The 22,358-nt window shown below is 38.0% G+C and overlaps 4 protein-coding genes across 7 annotated transcripts; 2 read left to right on the forward strand and 2 right to left on the reverse strand.

The window, feature by feature from the left end:
* Position 1: 1 nt before the first annotated feature.
* On the reverse strand, positions 2-3,124 carry Rpn11 (regulatory particle non-ATPase 11). Its single transcript, XM_074105747.1, has 4 exons — positions 2,993-3,124; positions 2,651-2,851; positions 1,868-2,024; positions 2-775 (listed from the first exon to the last, which is right to left on the reverse strand). The coding sequence occupies exons 2-4, from the start codon at positions 2,826-2,828 to the stop codon at positions 175-177; spliced, it is 936 nt and encodes a 311-aa protein (XP_073961848.1). The 5' UTR covers positions 2,829-2,851; positions 2,993-3,124; the 3' UTR covers positions 2-174.
* A 1,008-nt stretch (positions 3,125-4,132) lies between these two features.
* On the forward strand, positions 4,133-4,802 carry LOC141441099 (COX assembly mitochondrial protein homolog). The gene is made up of 2 exons (XM_074105748.1): positions 4,133-4,366; positions 4,442-4,802. The coding sequence occupies exons 1-2, from the start codon at positions 4,309-4,311 to the stop codon at positions 4,738-4,740; spliced, it is 357 nt and encodes a 118-aa protein (XP_073961849.1). The 5' UTR covers positions 4,133-4,308; the 3' UTR covers positions 4,741-4,802.
* On the reverse strand, positions 4,794-7,537 carry Tsen2 (tRNA splicing endonuclease subunit 2). The gene is made up of 3 exons (XM_074105745.1): positions 6,709-7,537; positions 5,505-5,629; positions 4,794-4,934 (listed from the first exon to the last, which is right to left on the reverse strand). The coding sequence occupies exons 1-3, from the start codon at positions 7,529-7,531 to the stop codon at positions 4,800-4,802; spliced, it is 1,083 nt and encodes a 360-aa protein (XP_073961846.1). The 5' UTR covers positions 7,532-7,537; the 3' UTR covers positions 4,794-4,799.
* Positions 7,538-7,645: 108 nt separating this feature from the next.
* On the forward strand, positions 7,646-21,190 carry VhaSFD (V-type proton ATPase subunit VhaSFD). 4 transcript variants are annotated; one of them, XM_074105741.1, is made up of 12 exons: positions 7,646-7,737; positions 8,056-8,079; positions 8,385-8,466; positions 8,540-8,720; positions 10,402-10,614; positions 11,776-11,961; positions 13,338-13,472; positions 14,282-14,467; positions 15,064-15,251; positions 15,980-16,168; positions 17,722-17,835; positions 20,659-21,190. In XM_074105741.1, exons 1-12 carry the CDS (start codon positions 7,689-7,691, stop codon positions 20,732-20,734), a joined length of 1,623 nt encoding a protein of 540 aa, XP_073961842.1. In that variant the 5' UTR covers positions 7,646-7,688; the 3' UTR covers positions 20,735-21,190. The 4 variants fall into 4 exon arrangements, with proteins under 4 accessions (XP_073961842.1, XP_073961844.1, XP_073961843.1 ...); XM_074105743.1 differs by lacking the exon at positions 11,776-11,961; XM_074105742.1 differs by lacking the exons at positions 7,646-7,737; positions 8,056-8,079 and adding an exon at positions 8,107-8,304.
* Positions 21,191-22,358: the final 1,168 nt, after the last annotated feature.

The raw sequence follows: 22,358 nt of genomic DNA on the forward strand, positions 1-22,358 counted from the left end.
CTTAAAAAAGAATCTTTTTATTTCACAATACAATTAAGTAAATTAGAACATAATATATAAGTATCATACATGAGTGGACAAGAGACACGTGTGGATCTGCATAAATGAATTTCTTTATTTGCCACTTTATAGCCTTAAATAACACTTTACGGTACAAAATGTCTTGCACTACAATCATTTGAACACCATGGTGTCCAGCATGGCTCCTAGGTTTTGAACTATATTGTTGGACATTAGGACATCTACTTTCTCCTCTAAATGCCTCTTGGGGTCTTGCTTGCCCACATTCTTGATAGCGAGCTGTTCTGGCGTCATCTTCTCCTCGTCTTCTAAGGCCTTGTTGTAATTCTTTGCAAGGTCAAGCATATCTGTTACTGTTGTCTCATTAATGGAACAATGCTCTTTGTAGTCAGATAAAGTGAGTCCATCCATCCAGGACTTTTTGTGTAGGTTGAGCAGCATTTTCTGTTCCAGTTCATTCTTCCGGTAGTTTATACTGATAGAGTAGTAATGGCGATTAAGGCCGTGGATGAGAGCTTGTACGGAGGGTTTCTGCAGGTGACCCAAGTTAGAAGTGGTCTGTCTAGGCTCCTGCCCCAGGACCATCATATTGGGGTTGATGAGGCGGAATGCATCTATGACCACTTTGCCTTTCACGGACTGAATGGGGTCTACGACGACGGCGACTGCTCGCTCGGATAAGGCCTCAAAAGATTGCTGCGTGTTAATGTCTACACCTGACAACCAACAGCCAAATCCAGGATGTGAGTGATACCTGGAAATTTAAAAAAAAGGCTATAAATAAAAAGGTCTATTAAATATACAGTATTTTTTGCTGTCATAATTGTTGTCAAATAAGTAATTCTTGTATATTTATTTGGGGAATCTTGAAAATGGCTGTAATGATTTTGATGAAATCTGCTATGAAGGGGTTTTCGGGGCCGAAAAATCGATCTATTTGATCATGTCTCTTGAAAAACATATTTTTAAATTTTAGCCATTAGTCAGCATCAATTTAAATAGCCATATTAAATTTCCAAAAGGCTGGCAGCTATTTTTGACATGGAATTAGTCTCCCAATTTAAAAAAAAACACGACAGAATGAGCAGTGATGAAGTTATGGGGGAGTGGTGCTGATTTTTTACTTTTAGGTTTTCAATGTAAAAAATGCATAATTTCAATTATGTCAGCAGATAATCACAATTACGTCCAGTACAGAGGAGTAGATTCACTTCAGTCTGTTTAAGACATGTATGTATACATGCCAAATTTCGGCTATCTAATTGTTTTTCTATTTGGCAATTAGCAGAAATTTATCTAAATCGGTTTATCAAAACATCAGTTCAGACCAAACATAACAAGACTAGGTATAACGGGAGGGATTAAATTATAGGAATGTCAATTATATATCAATAAAAATAGTCGAGAAAGCTTTAAGATAAGCAGCAGGTGAGCAAAGAAATTCTTTTAGTTCATTGATATGGACCTCTGCAAGTTAATGCCTGATTACAAAAATTATTTTGATTAAAATTAATCTGGAATGTTTCAGCAAATGATTGAGCTAGTTTGACCCTGAAATGTCATTCACAATTTTTCAACTGTAGCTTTCCATTGTTACCATACATTGATTGATGTTCAATGTGTACCTCCAGCTTTGGTGTCAGAAGCCACACATCCAATTGAACATGAAGATGAAGATCATATTGACAAAATAATTTTAAAGACATATCTGTCAACAATTTTGCAAAAGCCAGAGGAGTGGAAGGAGAAAGGGGAGGCCTTTGACCAGTAGTGAGACACCATATAGGCTACTAAAAAAAAAATGACAACAATTGTTAAATTATTATAATCAATTAAAAAAACTTACCAGCCCACCACCATCTCAGGACGGCCAGTCTGCTTCAGCATGTCCAACATTTTAGCCTGAAACACGGGATCCACAGCTTCAACTGAGACTCCAGTGCCCGTCTGGGGCATAGCAAACACATCTATTACTCGCACAGTGTAGTCATCCACAAATTCACCTGAAAATGTAAAAAGTTAAAGGATCTTAAAGTTTTGCCATGTTCATCTCTCTGTCAGTATGTCTAGCCGACATTGGCTCAGACTCTTACTACCAGAAAGCTATAATTAGTCAGATAAAATTCTGATAAAGAAATTTTTAGTGTATCTTTCCTACAGTAAAGTGGGGATAAGTTTTAATATGTACTGGTCTAGGGTGTAGCAGTTAGCACGAAATTGGTATTTACTATGCGTAGATAGACTGCACAGTTAACAAAATGTACCATTGGCAAAAGTTACTATATTAAAATTATATTTTTAATAATAGCTTTAGATTCTTTAAATTAAATACAATCAAAAAATGGTATTTTTGCTGACATGTTATTGTTGAATTTTCATAGAATATCTGTACATGTATTAAATTTCAACTCAATCTGACCACTCGAAATGGGTCAAAATTCACTTGCAAGACAATGATTTACAGAAATATTATTTATATTTTTATAATTGCAGTCATATTATTTTTAGGAACATGTGGATTGAGCTCAGTTCACCAAGAATAAGTAAACCAACTAAATAATGTAGGTTATAATTGGATCTGAGCAAGCTTTATGTTAGCAGAGTATTTTGTATCAAAGTGAATATTTACCTAACATGAGCCCCATAACTTCCATAGGAACGCCCGCTCGACCGTGTTTTAACATTTTGAGGAGGGCCAAAGATGAAATGTAAACTTGTTCAGCTGTGTCTACCACTGGAGCGTCACTAGGCGGGGGCGCCTGAGACAGCCCCGTCATCCCTCCGCCGAGACGCAAAAGTCGGTCCATATTTCACTTATAACTTCTTTTCTCTGTAAGGAAAAACAAACCAAATTATGAACGCAAACTCGACACCGAAACCTCATCATTGAGTGCCATTCACACTACACCGAAAACTGCACTAATTCGATACTTTAAACAATGTGCACTGTACTAAGCGACTCTGTACTTACAAGAAACTAAATTCATTGACTATGAACTACCAAAACTTTAAATAATCCTGGTGAATTCGTGAATTTTTAAAATGAATGAGAAATGAATGAATGACAATTCGTTTACGTCGAAAATGCAAGCTCACGTATAGTTTGGTGTTACCAGCAAAAAGTATTTAACCAGAGAGCCTACTCTGAAATTCAAAGTCCGTATCGTACCGTCTCTCTCATTCTCGTAGTAAATAGTTTAAGTGTCAGAGGGGCGGAACAACACGAACTTCGATTTTCGAATTTTGTAGTAGCCCCGCAGAACTGGCGTTGTTCTTTCCATTGTTTGTTGCGGCAATACTTTTTGTGACCGTCTAGTCAAGTCAAGAGTCAAAATTAACCCCTCGAATATTTTTTTATATACAATATTTAAAGCTCTATGTACATTTCTATCTCATAACAATATAAAACTATAAGTATTATTATTTATTTCTTTCCCTTCCTGATCTTTTCCAACCCATTTTTCTAAATTCCGATCCTTACGCATTTCCCTTATCTAATTGATTCCATTTCCCCGTTTGGCTAATATTTTTTTTAATCAGTAGAGTTTGTGATTATGTTAATAAGATGAGACTAGAATTTATTATAGTACTTTTATCACACGACGTTTTAGAACATACGAGGGGTTAAATTAAGTTTTGTTATGGCAGCACCCAAATAGGCGTGAAATCCACATGCGGGGTTTACACTCTCGTCTCGTATCTCGGCCCGCGGCTCGCGTGATCGGTGGTAAATGAAATGTTTGGCCCAAGCCTTAAGGCCGCCATTGAGGGAAATAATAACAAAAATAACTTCCTGTTTACACTCTCGTGGCGATTGCAGTTGTCTTTGACCTTGCAAACTGCTCAGCACAAGGTTCAAACTCGAATGAAGCGAGAGCGCATCTCGTCTTTCTTTCTTTTCTCGTTCGTCGCGAGCTTTGACTCGTGCCCAAAAATCGCTGCGGACGCACGCGCGCGTCTGCAGGGCTACTACGAAACTCGAAGCTCGTATCGTACCGTCCCTCTCGCTCTCGTATTAAATGGTGTAAGTGTCAGAGAGACCGCACGACACGAACTTCGAGTTTCGTAGTAGCCCTGCTGGTCACACTCTCACCTCGTCTCGCGAGTGTAAATGCGGCATCAGACTTGATCAAATCCTTGTCAAATTTAATCCATGTCAAATCAAAATAAAATTGCCTGACACTGGGTTCTGTTTTGTAACCTTTTATTGTATTTCATGATCAGTCAGAAGAAAAAAATATAAATAAGGAGAAATAACAGTTACTATTAAACATCCACATAACAACTATGCCAGAGGACAAAAGTGTTTTACCCAACAAATTCTCTGAAGGGCCTCACGGGTTAGGTTAGGTTGCGAAGTTTACGTAAACAGCACTGCCTTTTTATATTGAAGTTTATTTTATTAATCGATGTGTTTCAGGTGATCCCGATGATCGTAGTCTAAGAAAAGTTGAGTTGGAAGTTATGATACCAAAATTGATGAGGGATAAAGCTAAGACAGAAAAATGTACAAAAGAGGTTGGAGAGTTTGAGGCATGTTGCAAAGATGCTTCTTTACTGATGGTAGTTAAATGCCGAAAAGAAAATTCGGCTCTCAAAGACTGCCTTTCAAGTTGGTATCGCAATGACAGTTTCAGACAACTATGCACCGAAGAATATTTAAAAGAACGAAGTGAATTTAGAAAAACTGGAATTAAAAAATCTATTAGAAGAGCCTAAGTTTGCTTGATGAGATAGTTATGTGAAATTAGTGTAAATATAAATAAACCAAATGCATTTCATTCAATATCTTCATTTATTGTAACTGGAATGTTTCTTGTTAGTAATATTTCCCGCACACTGTACCAATTAAGGCCTTCAGGCATTTTCAATGGCTGTTCAAGGGGCTCTACCACTTCTGCAATCAAAACATCCTGAAAATATAAATTTTAAATTTACTCAATAATTCATTAGATTTGGATGCCACACACAAAGCCAGCATAAACATGCTGGTAAATGCCTAAAAACACAGGTTCACATAACTTACTTCATCAGTGTACTATATAACAATGAAATTACACTGGTATAGGAACAGGGTACCTGTTAAGCTATACTAGGTTTACTTGTACTAATGTTTGTTGCAAATTTGAGATTGTATGTCCAATAGATTTTCTGCCATAAAATATAGCAGTAGACATAAATGTGGAGGTAAACACCACTTAAACATATAGGTATTACAGCTTAAAAATATGCCATCATCATCATCATGTCAGCCGAAAGACGTCCACTGCTGGACATAGGCCTCCCCAAGGCTCTCCATCAGACCGGTCTTGTGCTCTCCGCATTCACCGCAATCCTGCGATTTTAACCAATCATGAATAAAATATACCATATTTTAATCAAATTCCTACAGCAACTCATGAAATCACTATTCCCCAGAGATCAAATGCAGGCTGTGGCTGTGCTGAGTAGCTTAGTCATAAAGAAATTCTCAATATGTATACCTTTACAGTAGTAGTAGCCATTCTCACATGCCCAAGTACTGAAACCCAAGTGAATGGGTCCTCATCACATTTAATGACTACTATGTAATCTGCATGCATCACTCCAGGAGCCTCCCTATACAGTACTGAAATTGATACAAAGTAGTTATTGTTACTACAAGTTTGTCAAAATTCTGTCAGTTTTATTTAACTGTTTCTCATAACAGAAATTACCCCTCTTATGTGGGAACTAAAAAAGTACTGAATTTTAGTCTCATCTGTTTTAATAAGCACTAATTCTGCTAATTTAAAAAAAATACAAAGTTATTCTTAAATTTGACACAGATCCATGTCTTAAGCATACAAGGGGTTAACATTATGAAAAAGTAACTGCCTGTGTCAGTAACTTGTTCATGGTTAAAACTACTGAACCAATTAAGATGAAATTTGCTAGAGAGATAGTTTGAAACCCTGGGAAGGATGTGATAGTTTTTACCCTGAAAAATTGCAGTTCCTAAGAGAGAAAAAGACACTGATAAACAAAGTCTTCACAGATAGAGATGTGGATAGGGTTTCCAGATGAAAAATTCAACAGTCCGGAGAAAAAGGCTGATTTCCGTCAAATAATCTTGAGAATTTATCAAAATACAATTTTTTAACAAATAAAAAAATCAATTATTATAAGTATTGATATAATTGTGATCTCGGGAATCATTTTCAGTTCACGCAAGTCACAACATGACCAAAGTTGATTTTTTAGTTATTTACTGAAAAGATGGAAAAATCCTCTATTTTATTGTGAACCATAAAAATCCTGAGGTTCCTGAGATTTCCAACATCCAGTCAGTATGGTAACCCTAGACATGAGCAATAGTAAAGTACAATTCAATAGAATCTGACAATTTTCTACATATTTAAGACACCCTATCTGGGCACACTTGATTATATAAGTCCCTATTGTTGCAATTATCATCTAAAAGGAATCAAAAAAGAATAATAGTCACATCACAAAGCCTTAGGCAGCCCGGTGTTTATATTAGTAGGCTGGAAGTGTCTACAGGATTGTCAGATTCTATTGAATTGGAGTTTAAGTAAAATTATAAATAACAGAATTGGTTTTGATAAAATATCTGTGTCCATTGACCCCAGGACCCGAAATGGTACTAACTTCCACAATCACTGCTAGTGAGGCCAAATTTCTGGTTGACAAAGAGTTAATATTTACCATAATCACCCCCAAACTTGATGCCAGATTTGACAATATAGCCTTTTGATCTAAAGTAGTGATACACTACGTATTTTGGCACAAACTTCTTGTCAGTCTCTGTAAACAGTTTCCAACATTGTTCGATTGTGAGCAGTGTATCACCTTTATCTTTCACTTGCAGGCACCCTAGCCCATATGATAAGAAAAAAGCCTCTTGCAAAGTAAGCAGTAACTTTTCTTGCACCATTATCCTATTAACACAACATTTTGGTTTCAAATTCTCAAAGTAGTTGCCTTCTTCTGAGTCACTATCTGGGACTATAACAACCAAGTCTTGTTTATCTTGCTGCTGCAAAGAAATCAAGTGTTCTTGTGCAACAAAGTCATTAGCATCATTACTGCATTCACTGTCATCACTAGACACAAGATCTATAACATCTTTACTTGTTTTCTTCCGACTATCATGGATTATTTTGGCTACCAATTCATCTAGGTCTGTCAACAACTTGTCAACAGGTTTCCCATCCTGATTGACAAACTTCCTATACCAGTAATTCCGTTTCAAAAATTGCCTTTTGCGCATAATCGATGGACTGTAGTCGTGAGCTGCTCTGGGCTTGGAACGTGAGGCAGACCCTTTACCAAAACAGCCCATGTGATACAGCAGTGCCATCTCATCCATTGATCGCACTTCAACGCTAAATCCATTAAAATGCCCAGTAAAAACAATACGCATCGAACTATCCAACGGAAACCGCGATGATTCCACCGCAAATGATAGCACATTATTCGGATCAGCACTCTGACATTCGCTTTGTGTTTGTATTTGTAAAGAACTCATGACAATAGAACTGGCCGGTTCCCAAATGTATTTAAAGCCAAATGTGTCACGCCAACGGGTTCAAGCGCAAATTATGAATCAGTCAGCTTTTCGATGACTTCTGCATTAAAATGCACTAAATTTTCTGCGATAATATAACTGATTCAAAATTGTAACTATGGCTGGACGAGAACACCGTGAGCGCGAAGTTGGCGAAGATTTTAACCGTAAGTACTATTCAACTGTAAAAATTAAAACTCAAAGCAACATCAACGTAGCGACCTTGCAAAATTTATAATTTGGTTTGCTGTCTGACTGACGTTTATTTTTAACAGCTGGTAAAGGAGAAGAGGAACTTGAGAAGAACACGTCCTATCGTCTCTCTCTATCGTCAGATGTTGACAACTTACCATAGAGTAGAAATTTCTGATTTATTGGTTTCTGAACGAATCAAAATGACATTTTAGTTTTTTTATGTTACAATATTGTTGCATTTATCAAGGTAGACAACTTCAAAACTAATATATCCATCTCTTTTTTTCCAGCACGAAAAGTCTACATTAAAGAAGGTAAGATATAGAGTGCCCTCCTCTCGCTGCCAACTTCACTTTATGTAGTCACAAGACCCTCTCAGCTGAGGCTGTCTTCTCGTTTTTCGGATTTATTGAATTCTCTGATCTTTATTCCAATTATTATTGGCGTGATCAATATTCTTTAATTCCTGGCCAAAATGGCTAAAGTTAACGAGGATAATGTTGGTAACCTTATTCCCACTCTGGGTGATGATAAAATTGGTAAGTAACTCCCTACTTTGCTATCTTATTGGAATGAAATCCAGAGAAAGAATTTTGTATAAACCTTTTGTTCCTCACAGATATGATCGCTGCGACCAGCGTTTTACAAATCAGGGCCAGTGAGATCCGTCAGTCGGAAATAAAATGGCAATCTTACTTGCAGTAAGTATTAACAATTAAGAAAAATATTTTATTGTGAGGAAATGTGTTTCACCTTTGTGGCACGTTATTTTAGGTCGCAGATGATCACTCAACGCGATCACGACTACATCGTGAAGCTAGACACCCAGAAGCAGAAGGACCTGCCGGATAAGAACCCCGAGCAGTGTGCGGAGGTGTTCCTGAACCTGCTGACACACATCAGCAAGGATCACACCATCCAGTACATCTTGGTGCTGATCGATGACATCCTCTCTGTAAGTCTTGAAAAAGTTACTATGTGATACAAGTTTAGGGTGTGACCACTGAGACTATATTATCCTTGTCACTCTTTGCATACTTTATAAAGAACAAATTAACACCTGGACTAACCGCTGAATGTTCTTTATAAAGCACAAATTACAGTACAATAATTCTTTATTGTACACCAGAAATAAAGGATTTGAAAATGTTGAAATAATATCCAAAATAACAAAACTGGTGACCCACATCTAGGTCTGAAGAGCTACATCTGTAAATAAAAGTTGGGACTCAAGAGAAAATTGAATTAAATTTAATATGTGGATAGAGTTAGTTGTTGTGAGCTTAACTTATTACTTGAAACATTTGTTGATATTTGGGTCTGTGTGAAATTAAAGTTAAATAACAACTGCCGGATATCATGTTTTGCATAATGCTTGCAGTTCATTGATATGGACCTCTACAAAAGAATACCTGAGTCAATCAACTATTATGTAACTAAATAACAACTCAGGATAACTAAATGATAACAAAACGGATAACTCACGTCTGAAATCGAATTTAGCTTGATATGTTTTGGGCTAATCTGTAACCCTTCTTCTGGGAGCAATCCGACTCGGCGGCTGCTACAACACGCACTGCGCGCCACTCTGCCGTACATATACATGTTTTACATAATGCCTGCAGTTCATTGTCATAAGTGGAGCACTCAACATTAACAACACCTGAGGCAATCAACTATTCTATTCCTGTGAATACTAAATGACAGTCAAATCAAAATAAAATAATGTGAGCATACAAGGAACAGTGCTGCTCCATGATAACCGATAAAATGATATACTATAGCAATTTTAGCATTCAATATTCTACTTTGGCTTTCTTGTAACCTTTTGTTACTTTTACGATCCGCCAATGCAAATCGGCGGCTGCTACAACACGCAATCTCCACTTTGCAAATTTCGGATTTTAGGCGACATTCAGATATCACACAACAACGTCATTGTTCATATCGAAAATACAAACTGAGACATGGATGCACAGAAAAACCAGAAAAAGAGACCAGCGTTGGGAATCGAATCCAGGTCCTCAGCAATCCGTTCTGCGTGCTATAACCCCCCAATCCAGGCCATCTCGACATGAATGTTTCTCTATGAATATTTCAGGTTACATTATGTTCATTTCTACCTGCTACTATTATGCAGCAGCACTAGCGACATCTATGTTCCGCTCTCATCGGTCTCATCGTCTCACGACACTTTCCATCACACGGACAAGAGAACATCACTAAGCAATCAGAGGTGGTGTATGGGGTTATGTAACGTCAGCACGGATTGCTGAGGACCAGGGTACTCGATTCGAAAGCGCTGGTCTTCCGTTTCTACTATTTAATGCAGTTCGGTGCAAACCAATGTAGTCAGATGTCATTGTTCATATACGGGGATACCCGTAAAAGAGACCAGCACTGGGAATCGAACCCAGGTCCTCAGCAATCCGTGTTGCGTGCTATAACCCTACACCACTGCTGGACATTAATCTAGACACAATTTTTTCCTATGCATAGGTACATATCTCAGGTTGCTCAGGGAATCGAATCCAGGTTATAAAGAATCAAAATAGAAGAGAACATTTTTGTGAATCATGCTGGAATGAATATTATTTTACTAAACATAATACCAATCAACATTCAATATTTTCTAGGAGGACAAGAGCAGAGTGAAGATATTCCGCACGAACAGGTTTGGCGGCAACACCTGGCAGCCATTCTTGAACCTGCTGAACCGGGACGATGAGTTTGTGCAGCACATGACTGCCCGTATCATTGCCAAGCTCGCTTGCTGGTTCCCCGTGCTCATGGAGAAGTCCGACCTCCACTTCTACCTCTCCTGGCTGAAGGACCAACTCAAATCTAATGTAAGTACAAATATACACCCTGTAAATTTTTAATGAGAATTTGGCATAGATCAAGAGACAGGAGTCGAGAGTATTCATTTCGAATAGTTTATCATGTTTTTTTAAGTTAACAATTTGTCAAATATAGAAAAAAACTGAATTAGATATTAAATCAATTTGTGTGCAAGAACCTATGATTTTTTTTCAATAAAGAACTCGTACTGTGACAAATTGAATGTGTAAGTAAATATGTGTAAATAAGTTTGGATTTTATGCATGATTGCATCAATTTGTGAGTTATAGTTAATAGATTACCATGTGAATTGTCATTTTGTTAATAACATCATTATTGCTTGGCCATGTTGATAACAGTAGGATTCATGAAAAGAACACTTCACTAGACAAGGATTTTTGGATTGCACCATTTTTGCACCTGTTAAAAGTTTTTAATAATTTTAGGAAGGAATTAACACCTATTAAGGGTACTTAGTCCTAAGAAAAAAGTAAAATTTTAGATGAAAATTATTATCAGTCATCACCAATCACCATCATCATGTATTCATTCTCCTTTATAATTTTTCCAAATTTATTTCTCATTCACAAATATTAAAATTACTAATATATAATACCTACTCTTTTTATTATTTTTTATTTAAACATGTTTCTTGACTTTTTTGTTCTTGAAACTTGCTTTTGTCTAATATTTTACGCTTTTCTTCTTTATCTTTCTTTTTCTGTTAAAATAAATCGAAACACTCATTCATTATAAGTAAACAAAAAAATGTTATCTCTACTTTTAAATCGAAGAACATAATAAGAAAATTGTATTTTTTTTTAATTGTATTCCTTTAGCACAAGCTTGTTACAGAATACTACATTTCTATCCATGTTCCAATAACAGTGTGTAGTGGCTTTGTTTGGTAAATTTATATTTTAAACATTTTGTTCTAGAAAGTTTAGTTATGTTTTTAAAAACTCAGATCCATTGAGTCTTAATAAAAATGGAACAATAACATACAAGTACTAATTATAAAATGTCTAAACTATTTGTATACTTTAACAAAGCCAGTAATTTAGACCTAACCATCAACTGAATAACAGCTAGTGATCACCGTGCAAGAATCACTCATCAGCCGGGGGTTTCGCATGTGACTGTTACTGAGAGGTTTGTTTTTTGGTAAGGCGGAGAAAATGACTGCTGAGTTAGAACATGCCGAGCAGGTTATGTTGGCTCACGAGAAGCCGCACTCCGACAGGCACAAACACCACAAGGACAAGGCTACTGACGCTCACGAGAAATACTCGAGCCTTTATAGTTCTTTCGACGAGCTCGCCAAGCATCAAGACTTGCCTCCCGGGCCCAAGAAGGTACTCTGTGTAGCCCAGGATATATGGAGGACTGTTGTGCGTAACGATTGCTAACATGTTTTAAAGCTGTTACTAATGTTATTAATATTCCTTGTGTTCATTAATTATTTAAGGCATGCTTTCGTTAACATTTATTTAAGTTGTATGTAAGACGCGAGAGCTTCGGTAAGTTGTGAATAATGCTGACTAAGATTTGCAGAATTAGTTACGGACGATTATCATTTGGAAATTTTACTTAAGAGTTCACTTATAACTTATAAGGCGAACTTAATCGCTCAGGTGCATTTAGTCCTCGACAAAGTATTTGAAAATCTATCCTAGTGAAATATGAATCCGTTATGTCAGTTATACTCTTACATCAAATAAAGTGATTAATGACTAAAATAACTTTTGGTACAGACATTTTTATGGTTAACAAGCGATTTCAATGTTAGTGTTTGATTGATGCAAAACGATTCCGTAATAAACGGATTCAACTTGTGCTTTTAAAGAGCTATTGTTCCAGAAATGAAATTTGAAAATAGAAAATATGGTTGTGGGAAGAGTTGCAGTTTTTTTGTTGTATTCTTTTCTTATTTTGAATATGCTTAGTTGGCTTTTAGTTGCATAATATTGATAGTGTGCTTCAAGGACGTAAACTTGATTAGTTCTTGTTAGACCGTCGACATGTGTGTATTTATCGTAATGTAGCTTTCACGATCAAATCGGATCCGATCCGACCGAGGTTTTTCGAACACGAAATTTAAAAAAAACTTTATTTCGGTTCTAATCAAATACTTACAGGAAAATAATCTGTTCAATAACATTTGCAAATTTGGTTAATTGACAAATCAAACGCGACTGAAACTCGATCCAAGATAAAATCGACCCGATTTCGATGAAGCAACAAGAAAAGGTATTATTTTAATGTGATACGAATTTAAAGAGCCGTCTCACGGGGCGAAATTTTGATCGATATGTGTACTCATTGCTAAAGATGACCGCACGTGCGCTAATAAACTGAAGCGCCCGGCCCATCGCGGCTCAATTTAGCGTGCCGCAGGTTTTGGTGCATCATGCGTGTTTATAGCGAAGTAGCTTGGTTCGGTAAACCCCCAGCATGCACCAAATTCTGCCAAGGCAGTTTGCTCAGTGTGAACCCTCTTTGTCTTAGGTTATCCCCAAACCTATCGACGCGGAATCGGCTTTAGCCGATCAAACTCTTCATGTCCACGCAATAAGAGCGAAAAAGACGTCGATCGGCTCGGCCGACGCGAAACGACGTTTACCGAAGGGGAGACGTCTTTTTCGCTCTTATTGTGTAGACATAAAGCGTTTTTTGTTCGGCCAAAGCCAATTTTAAACACTGGGTTTGATTGATTGTTTTTTCGTCACAGAACAACGACTACATCCAATCGGTGGCTCGCTGCCTGCAGATGATGCTCCGCGTCGACGAGTACCGCTTTGCGTTCCTGACAGTCGATGGCATCTCCACTCTGCTTTCGATCCTGGCCTCTCGAGTCAACTTTCAGGTATATACAATCGTTGGGGAGGTTAGATTATATACCTCAGAATATATCTCAAATTTTTTGGGTCAAACGCATTTGAATTTAAACATGGCGCGTTTGATTCTTACGCATTTTGAGACTAGTTAGAGTTTCAATATCTTTCGCACTTGTTTACTAAAATCTAGTATCGAAAATACAAACTGAGACATGGATGCACAGAAAAACCAGAAAAAGAGACCAGCACTAGTAATCGAACCCAGGTCCTCAGCAATCCGTGCTGCGTGCTATCACCCCTACACCACTGCTGGACAGGAATCTATACACGAATTTTTCCTATGCATACATATCTCAGGTTGCTTATTTCTACTATGCTACTTAAGCAGCAGCACTAGCGACATCTATGTTGCGTCGACAGACGTCATATTCTTCGGAACCAACCGCTCACCCAGACATAAAAACAGTAGATATAAAAAAGTGACACGGTTGGTTTTCATACAGATTGAGGTGTTTGCGTTATCTAGTGTAATCTATATCTGTGGCAATACCCCTATTGCAGATGTTTATGGGCGGTGGTGATCTCTTACCATCAGGAGACCCACTTGGTCGTTTGCAATCCAGTCGAATAAAAAAAGTACTTTTACATTTTTTTTCCTTCGCCATTTTTTAGAACTTTCATGCAATTTGACATATTTTTCCTTACATTTCCGAAAACTGCCATCGCCGCACTAGTTTAATTTTTTAAACCCGTTTTATATTATTTTAGATGGACCATTAACAAACGCACTATGCCTGACACGTATTTAATTTGAGGATATATAATTTTTGTTCGCCAGGTTCAATACCAGCTGGTGTTCTGCCTGTGGGTTCTGACCTTCAACCCTTTGCTGGCGGAGAAGATGAACAAGTTCAACGCGATCCCGATCCTCGCGGATATTCTCAGCGATTCCGTCAAGGAGAAGGTCACGCGTATTGTGCTCGCTGTCTTCCGAAACCTCATCGAGAAGCCTGAAGACCAGCAGGTAACATCCACTCTGTAAAGATAGTCCATTCAAATAGTTGGCACAGCGTTAAAAAAGATGAAGCTGTCTCCTTTCAACGCTAACGTTAGAAGGATACTGTTGTATCTATGTGGCGACCTGCTATGCCCAAAGTATATATTAAAATTATCTTGGTTCATTTGATAGGCTCTCACCATGAGAAAGTGGTCAAAATCGTAAGCGAAACTGTTTAGATTAAAACGCATCTAACGTTAACGTTAAATTAGTGGACAGTAAAAACTGTTCTGAATAACATATAGGTGTAGAAATGGTGATGGCAACTGTACTGTATTTTTTTTTCTTGCCTCAAGACAGGAAATTTTATTTGATTAATCAAGTATTCTTCTCGGTTGGTCCCATTTATATTTGAAGAAAAAATACAGCCCTTTTGGAAGTACTTTGAAGTGGGAAGTAGCTTTTTGTTTAAATTGTTGCAAAAAAAACTTAAGGATCTTTATCATACCCCCTTTTCATAGTTATTATTAATACTATGAAAATCGCAATTAATTTATTTTTCTGTTACATATCAATGTTACATATGAATGATGGATGGCCCCCTAAGATTCGTCCTCCCCCAGGTGGCCAAGGAGCATTGCATCGCCATGGTGCAGTGCAAGGTGCTGAAGCAGCTGACGATCCTGGAGCAGAAGCGCTCCGACGACGAAGACATCATGAACGACGTGGACTATCTCAACGAGCGTCTCCAGGCCTCCGTGCAGGACCTCAGCTCCTTCGACCAGTATGCTACTGAAGTCAAGAGCGGCCGGTGAGTGAATGACAACAGAATCATTAGTCTCTTCACTTCTTATTTAGCGTGTTTTCGCCCACCGTTGGGCATACGCCTCTGCAACCTTTCTCCCTCCAGATCGACTATCTGTCTCTCTCTTCCAGACCGATCCTGCTGTCTCCACAATGTCCTTCTGTATATCTTCCAGTCTCGCTTCGTCTCTCAGAGCCCTTACATTATATGTTGCCAGGGTCAGTTTGGTTTGGCAGCCTGATCGTATCCAGAGATTTTTAGAATATTTTTTTTAGTTTAAATCAATTTGAATCGACACAAACAGTTCTACTACTACTTCCCTACTTCTGTGTGCTTTTGACCTATCGGGCTGATGCAAAATTCAACGATAATAAACCTACCTATTTTTCTGCGTCGATTAAGATTGAAAAAAACGAGATTATGAAAATTAGCTTTAGTAAAAAAAACATACTGGATAAATGCGAATGGAAATGTTGTTAGGAAATAAATAGGATTTTGGTAAAATTGATCTGACCAGCCTTTTATCATACATTCATTTTTAGTTTTATGAGCTGTCAAATACGACTTACACTCAGATTTTGCCTAAGAATTCGGATTAAAATCTAAAGCTCAGTTTAGACTTGCAATAAAAATCTTCCAAGTAGAGAACATTACATTGTTGCGTTCGATTGATCATTTCAAACTCGTTTCTTTACCAACCAACCTCATAAAAACTAACTGTAAATATCGTTCAGCCTGGAATGGTCCCCCGTGCACAAGTCGGCCAAGTTCTGGCGCGAGAACGCGGCGCGGCTCAACGAGCGCGGCCAGGAGCTGCTCCGCACGCTGGTGCATCTGCTGGAGAAGAGCCGCGACCCCGTCGTGCTCGCCGTCGCCTGCTACGACGTGGGCGAATACGTCCGCCATTACCCCCGCGGCAAGCAGTGAGTACACCATAACTACCATAACTTCGGCTACGGCTAGTGGCACACCTCCTAAATGCAAAACCTCGTAACTCTTTACTAGAAAATCTCGTAAATCCATTTTTATACAATGGCTGCGATGTATAAAAAAATATTCCTAATTATTTTAATAATTGTATTAAGAGAAGTTTCCCTGCCGGCCGCGCGGCCGCGTTAGATATTCGTTTGGGATATTGCTGTCTTTATCGCTCATGACATAAGCGCTCGCAGCCGTCCCCCCTATGCCTTCCGCAACGACGTACGTATTCTGACGTAGCACCCATATTCTGGGTGAAACGATTACAACCTCTTTTGAATACGTTATACTTCTGAAGTCATCAAAAAAGTTTTTATTTAGGTAAATTTATGAATGCTTTTAGGAAATATACATAGTGCCATCCACGATGACGTGTGATTTTGTCAAAATTAGCCATTAATGACAGTGTAATAAGAACCACGGCACGCGTCATCGTGAATGACTCTACCTATAGTACAGTGCAGACTAAAATCGTATAAACTCGTATAATCGTATAAACTATCAACCCACCCCGGAATCTCGCGGATTGTGCTAATACATAAATACAAAGGTAAATGAAGCACATATAGGTGAATCGACAAGAGATGGCGTAACATGTCTATGGAAAATATGGCAGTTTCATACAAAATCCTCGCCAGCTTTTATGAATGAACCTATTATACACCGTGTTTTTTTGATATCCGTTAACTTTAAAGAGACAATCTACAGGTCAAATGAAGTTAATTTCTTTAAAACACTAGTGGCCTAACTCTTACTGTTTAAAAGATAATCAAGCGATAAAACAGCGTTAAGGTCCTTAATTTATGAAGTTTTTTTAAAGTTCATAACTAATCCGTGTTTTTCACACATATTTAGCAAAATAAAGTTGTTGTTTTTTTTAACCCTTAATAAGGTAGATGCTTTATTAGTCTGTAATTCTCGTGCAAAATTGACCTCTTTTTTTGTCGACTTTTGAGCTCGTGTAATTCTGATATTACACATTTATATGATAATCTGAAAACCACAGGCATAGATAATTACGTCTAGTCCATAATTACAAAATTTCATCTACTTCTGTTGCCTAGTTTTCAAATGAGACCGGGACTACGTTTGTATGGACAATGGAACGAAGAGACATATATAAATCCAAAACAATCTTTCGTACAACATTTTTGGTGGTGAAGTTTTTTGTCTCTTATAAAATTTGATCTGATAAAAAAGTTACTAATTGTAACGATTCATACCATCCGTAAGCCCAGGTTTTGGCGCGGTTCTAATAGTAGGTAATCTGGGCGTATGCCACTTTAACTTGTTTTTCTTTTGTTTTGTATCTAGTGGTTCCCTAACATTCCTTGGCATTTTACGTCTAAAAATTCCCCAAAACCCCAAGTCATGCTTTTAGCCAATACATCTTATGGCAATAAAGCAAGCAAACAGACGCTTTTACACCTTTCGCCATTATGGGGTAGTTACGCCATTAATTGTATGTTGGTATTTACCCTACTGTGATTTTCCTTAGCATCATCGAACAGCTAGGTGGAAAGCAGCGCGTTATGTACCTCCTCAGCCATGAAGACCCCAACGTGCGGTACGAGGCACTGCTCGCCGTACAGAAACTTATGGTCCACAACTGGTACGTACTTTCAGGTGACAGGGTGAATATTGCTGTAATACTATACTTACTCTGTGCTTTATCATAGTTTATTTATATATATATATATGTTGCTGTTTATCCCACTGCCTATATTTATTTTAGACATGTATGATATGTATGTACGAAAGAGAAAGAGAGAGAAACATTTATTTACACACACATTTGATTTTGATTTGATTTGTACGGTTGCTATATACATATATGTGTGTGAAGATGTATTTTTGTTGCGTTTTATTCCTTAGATAGGAATGCACTACCTGCTGTAATCTAGTTCTTGCTTCTTTCTGTAAAAAAAAGGTTGCATGGAAGAGATCGCTCTCAAGCGATAAGGCCGCCTATTGCTTACCTTTTAATTTTCTCTGTGTACTTGTTTTCTGTATCGCTTACTATTTGTGGTGTACAATCAAAGAGTTGGTTCATTGTATTGTATTGTGTTCACGTATTCACCAATAGACCAGAGGCTTTGTTGTCTTACACTATTGGAATCACAATCGCTTTAACCACTTCTTTCTGTCACATGGCATAAGATGAGGGTAGAAAGAGATGGTGAATGCGATCGCAAACGTCAACGTACTATACGGCCTTAGAGATTATTAGACACTACTTTACAATTATGTATGTATGTATGTATGTGATTTATGGTACAAAGATAAGGAAACAAACACAGTTGACAAACGTTGAGAACATGTACAAAGGCTAATTTATCCTGTTTATACCAGGCATGAGGACTTTGTTCTCAAAAGCCGGTTCTAGAAGGAGGCATGCCTCGACAACCCGACCCGCAGCAAGTAGGAGAATGCTGGACGGGATGACTCACAAGAGGGCTGTTCGCTTTCTGCTTGGTCTTAGCGACGAGAGCCGTAACAAACAGTCTTCATCTATGGAGGAATCACACTCAACTATTATTTTGATTCACAAGACACGCGCGCACGTCGTTTCTATTCGCTTTTCAAGCGAGAGCAAATACAAGTGGCTGCAACGATTGCAGCGTCGGGCGCACTAGATAATTGTGCGACTGAATCGCTAGATGGCGTGCACTGTTCAGCCGTGAGGAAAGAAATGTTTGGACTTGGACTTTTGGTGGGAACAAGGAGTGCAATTCGGAAATCGTAACATATCCCTTTAAGGGACCAGACCACCCAAATTAATCAATCAATTAATATCAAAAACTAGACATATTTATTACGGACTGTAGACCGTGATTACTTTTAATGAACTCCCAATATGTCGTAGCAGTTGCTTGCATCATGATCACGGATAGACTGACATCCCTTAACAGATCTATCTAATGTCAACCGTGAATCATTAAAACCGGTTATACTATAACCTAACATAACCAACAAAATGTTGGAAAACCTTTGTCACTTCAAAGTTCAATATCTCAAAAACGGCTGAAAACCTGCTTTCAAATGAAAAAAAACCGCATTCAAATCGGTCAACCCGTTTAAGATCTACGGTGCCACAGCCAGACACACACAGACACATACACACAGACATACAGACACACATAGCGGTCAAACTTATAACACCCCTCTTTTTATGTCGGGGGTTAAAAACAGTATCAAAAACAATAAAACAAAATGTAAAGGGGCTCCTAGACGGGCCATATTTTCACTGCAATATGTGGCCGGCAACTATTGGTGTCCCTGTCTAACATGTGAGTAAGAGAAGGCCACCAATAGTTGTCGGCCACAAATTGCAGTGAAAATATGGCCCGTCTACGAGCCGCTTAAGGCCTTGATCGTTCTGACCCGCCGCCCGAAGCGGGCAGCGGCCCGTCGCCCGCCGCGTCTATTATGCTGTGTTCGTCAATATTTGGGAGCGGTCGTTCCCGCCCGCCACCCGCCACGAGCGACGTCCCCCCGCCGCCCGCGACTGCCGCCGCCCCCCGCTGCACGCGGCGTCTTTAGTTATTTCGCAGCATTGCGGCGGGTGGACGCTAGCGTTCAATATTGAAAAAATACCAAAGAGAAAGACGAACTTTTGATATAATAATTTATTATTAATTACAATTAATTTATCGGGTCTTGTATTTAAGTTGCAGATAACACATTAAATTGAATTAAAATACAAAATTAATTTATTATTTATTACATTTTCTTTTAAATGCTTAGCCACCAAAATATTGTAGGCACCCTCCTTTTGTCTAACTTTAAACACATTGTCCTTCTTTTTCTTTTGTTTTAGCTTCAACATTATTTATAAATCCTCATCCTGCATCTTGTGCAGGTGGTACGACCTTGTGCAAGGTCCGTCCGGATTGCTACCACCATTTGGCTCGCTAATCCTGCCGTGAAGCAGCAGTGCTTGTACTGTTGTGTTTCGGCGTGGAGAGTAAGATAGCCGGTGAAATTACTGGCACTTGAAGTATCCCATCTTAGGCCTGTAGGTTGGCAACGCATCTGCAATCTTCCCTAGTGTTGCAGGTGTCTATGGGCGGTGGTGATCTCTTACCACCAAAAGACCCACTTGCTCGTTTGCCATCCAGTCTAATAAAAAAAAATACTCTTCCTCCTGAAGATTGCTTCAAAAATTTGAAAAAAACACTAGCATATTTATTGAAAATCTCTTATAATTGCCGCTTAGCGTTCTCCAATACAACCGTTTCAGTTCACACCTTTTTCTATGAGATACCTTATTCTCTAATACGATGCGCAGCGGCGCAGGCGTATGCGCAGGTCATCAAAAGAAATAACCCTCCTTGAGTCTGTCGGGTAAAAATAAGTCCCGCTCACTGCGCAGTTCACAAATTTGCGGTGATTAATAATAGTATTTCATCTAATAAAATCGTAATATTTTCAGGGAATATCTTGGAAAGCAGTTGGAGAAGGAGCAGATCGACAAACAAGCTGGAACTGTGGTCGGAGCTAAAGCCTAAGCAATATTATAATTTAAAGCTTATTTGTTGTTATTATTGTCTAGAGAATGGGCTTCTATTTCAGTTAAAACTAATTAATTATTCAAGTGTCGCCAATTAAGAGTGAAGTTTGCATACATTATAAGCTGTAACCTAACCTGTAAATAAAACTCGCTGAGTTGATGTTACCCAATACAAAAACATAGCATGTCCGATTCATTATTATTATGTGTCCAATTAAATAAGATAAATATTTATTGTGTAACAATACTATTTTGTTTGGGCATATCAAAGTTTAATCCACATTCCTATTTATAATTGTTATATAAAAAATCGATTTAATGTTATATAATGGCTTCGTGACAAAATACTGTTATGAATGACTAAAATTATTAGAGAAAAATATTGTAGCAACTTGAGATTTACTGTAAGCTACATCAGTATTGTGAATAAAGTAAATAAATAGCGCAAACGAAATTTTATTTCTGTGAATTCTTGTAAATTAACCCTTATTAAGGCCCCATTTATTGGAGCATACTACCACAATCAAAAGCAGTTATCGAATAAATACCTGACAAAATAATGTTTTATAGCTATTTATAAGTATTTTCAATAATTACAATGGATATTGTAACTTATATCTAACATAATAAGGTTGTATTTCCAAGTCAATGCATGTGGTCGCCAAATCGCTTCTGCCTTTTTAAGGGTTAATGGATGATGATCACGTGATGATGGTAAGACTACCTATCTAAGTAACAGCCATGAAAGTGATGTCAGCAAGCAGTCACCTGCATTCATATCTGGCACTGCACTGGTACTAGGTACTATCTATTCTGTGCGACAGCGGAGCGTGCAAAAATATCTCACACGTCCTACCGGCCCTAGAAATGAAGTATTAGATACGCTTTGTTGTGTCACTGTGTGTGTATTGGTGCTGGTACTGTACTACGCACACTTGACAAGCGCTTTTACTTTTTTTTTCTTTGTTATAGGGCACTCATTCGTAGAATTCGATACGCTCCATGAGTACTCAACTGTTGAGATAGGCGAAAACTCAGAGACAGTCACAATTACGACTTCCAAGTTTTTTACTGTAGCTAATCAGTCAGGGCCATATAATAATAAGGCATGATATAAACCATATCCGACCTCCTGGTGATTAGATATAGTAAATAAGTTTTTGGTAAAATTTCATTATTAATACAAGTTTTTTTTGTGCTGACTGTACTTGTATTGTCACCCAAACTACATTTGAATACCAAATTTGAAGTGGATGCCAAACCTTTAAAAAGTTCCGTCTTATGGAGACGTACCTGGCCGGATTACCAGGATGTCACTATAAGATTATTGTATTGTCACCAGATTTACATAAGTTTACCAAATTTCAAGCCGATCGGACTACTTGGAAGTGAGTCAAATTTAACTTGCAAGATTTGACCCAAAACCATCTAATATTATTTATTAAAATTATTAAATATGGCTGCCATTTTCATTTATCTGTGCCAGATCTGTGCAGCTATGCGTAGTGTCTAGGTCGATAAAAGTTCAGCGTTGGGTGAGGGGTATGCATGGAGCACGTAACCTGATTCTGGCTTGGACACAGCTAACAGTCTAGCCCGGTCCCTGCCTGTTGAAGGTTCTA

Source organism: Choristoneura fumiferana, chromosome 23 (assembly GCF_025370935.1).
Source record: "Choristoneura fumiferana chromosome 23, NRCan_CFum_1, whole genome shotgun sequence".
NCBI lineage: Eukaryota > Metazoa > Arthropoda > Insecta > Lepidoptera > Tortricidae > Choristoneura > Choristoneura fumiferana.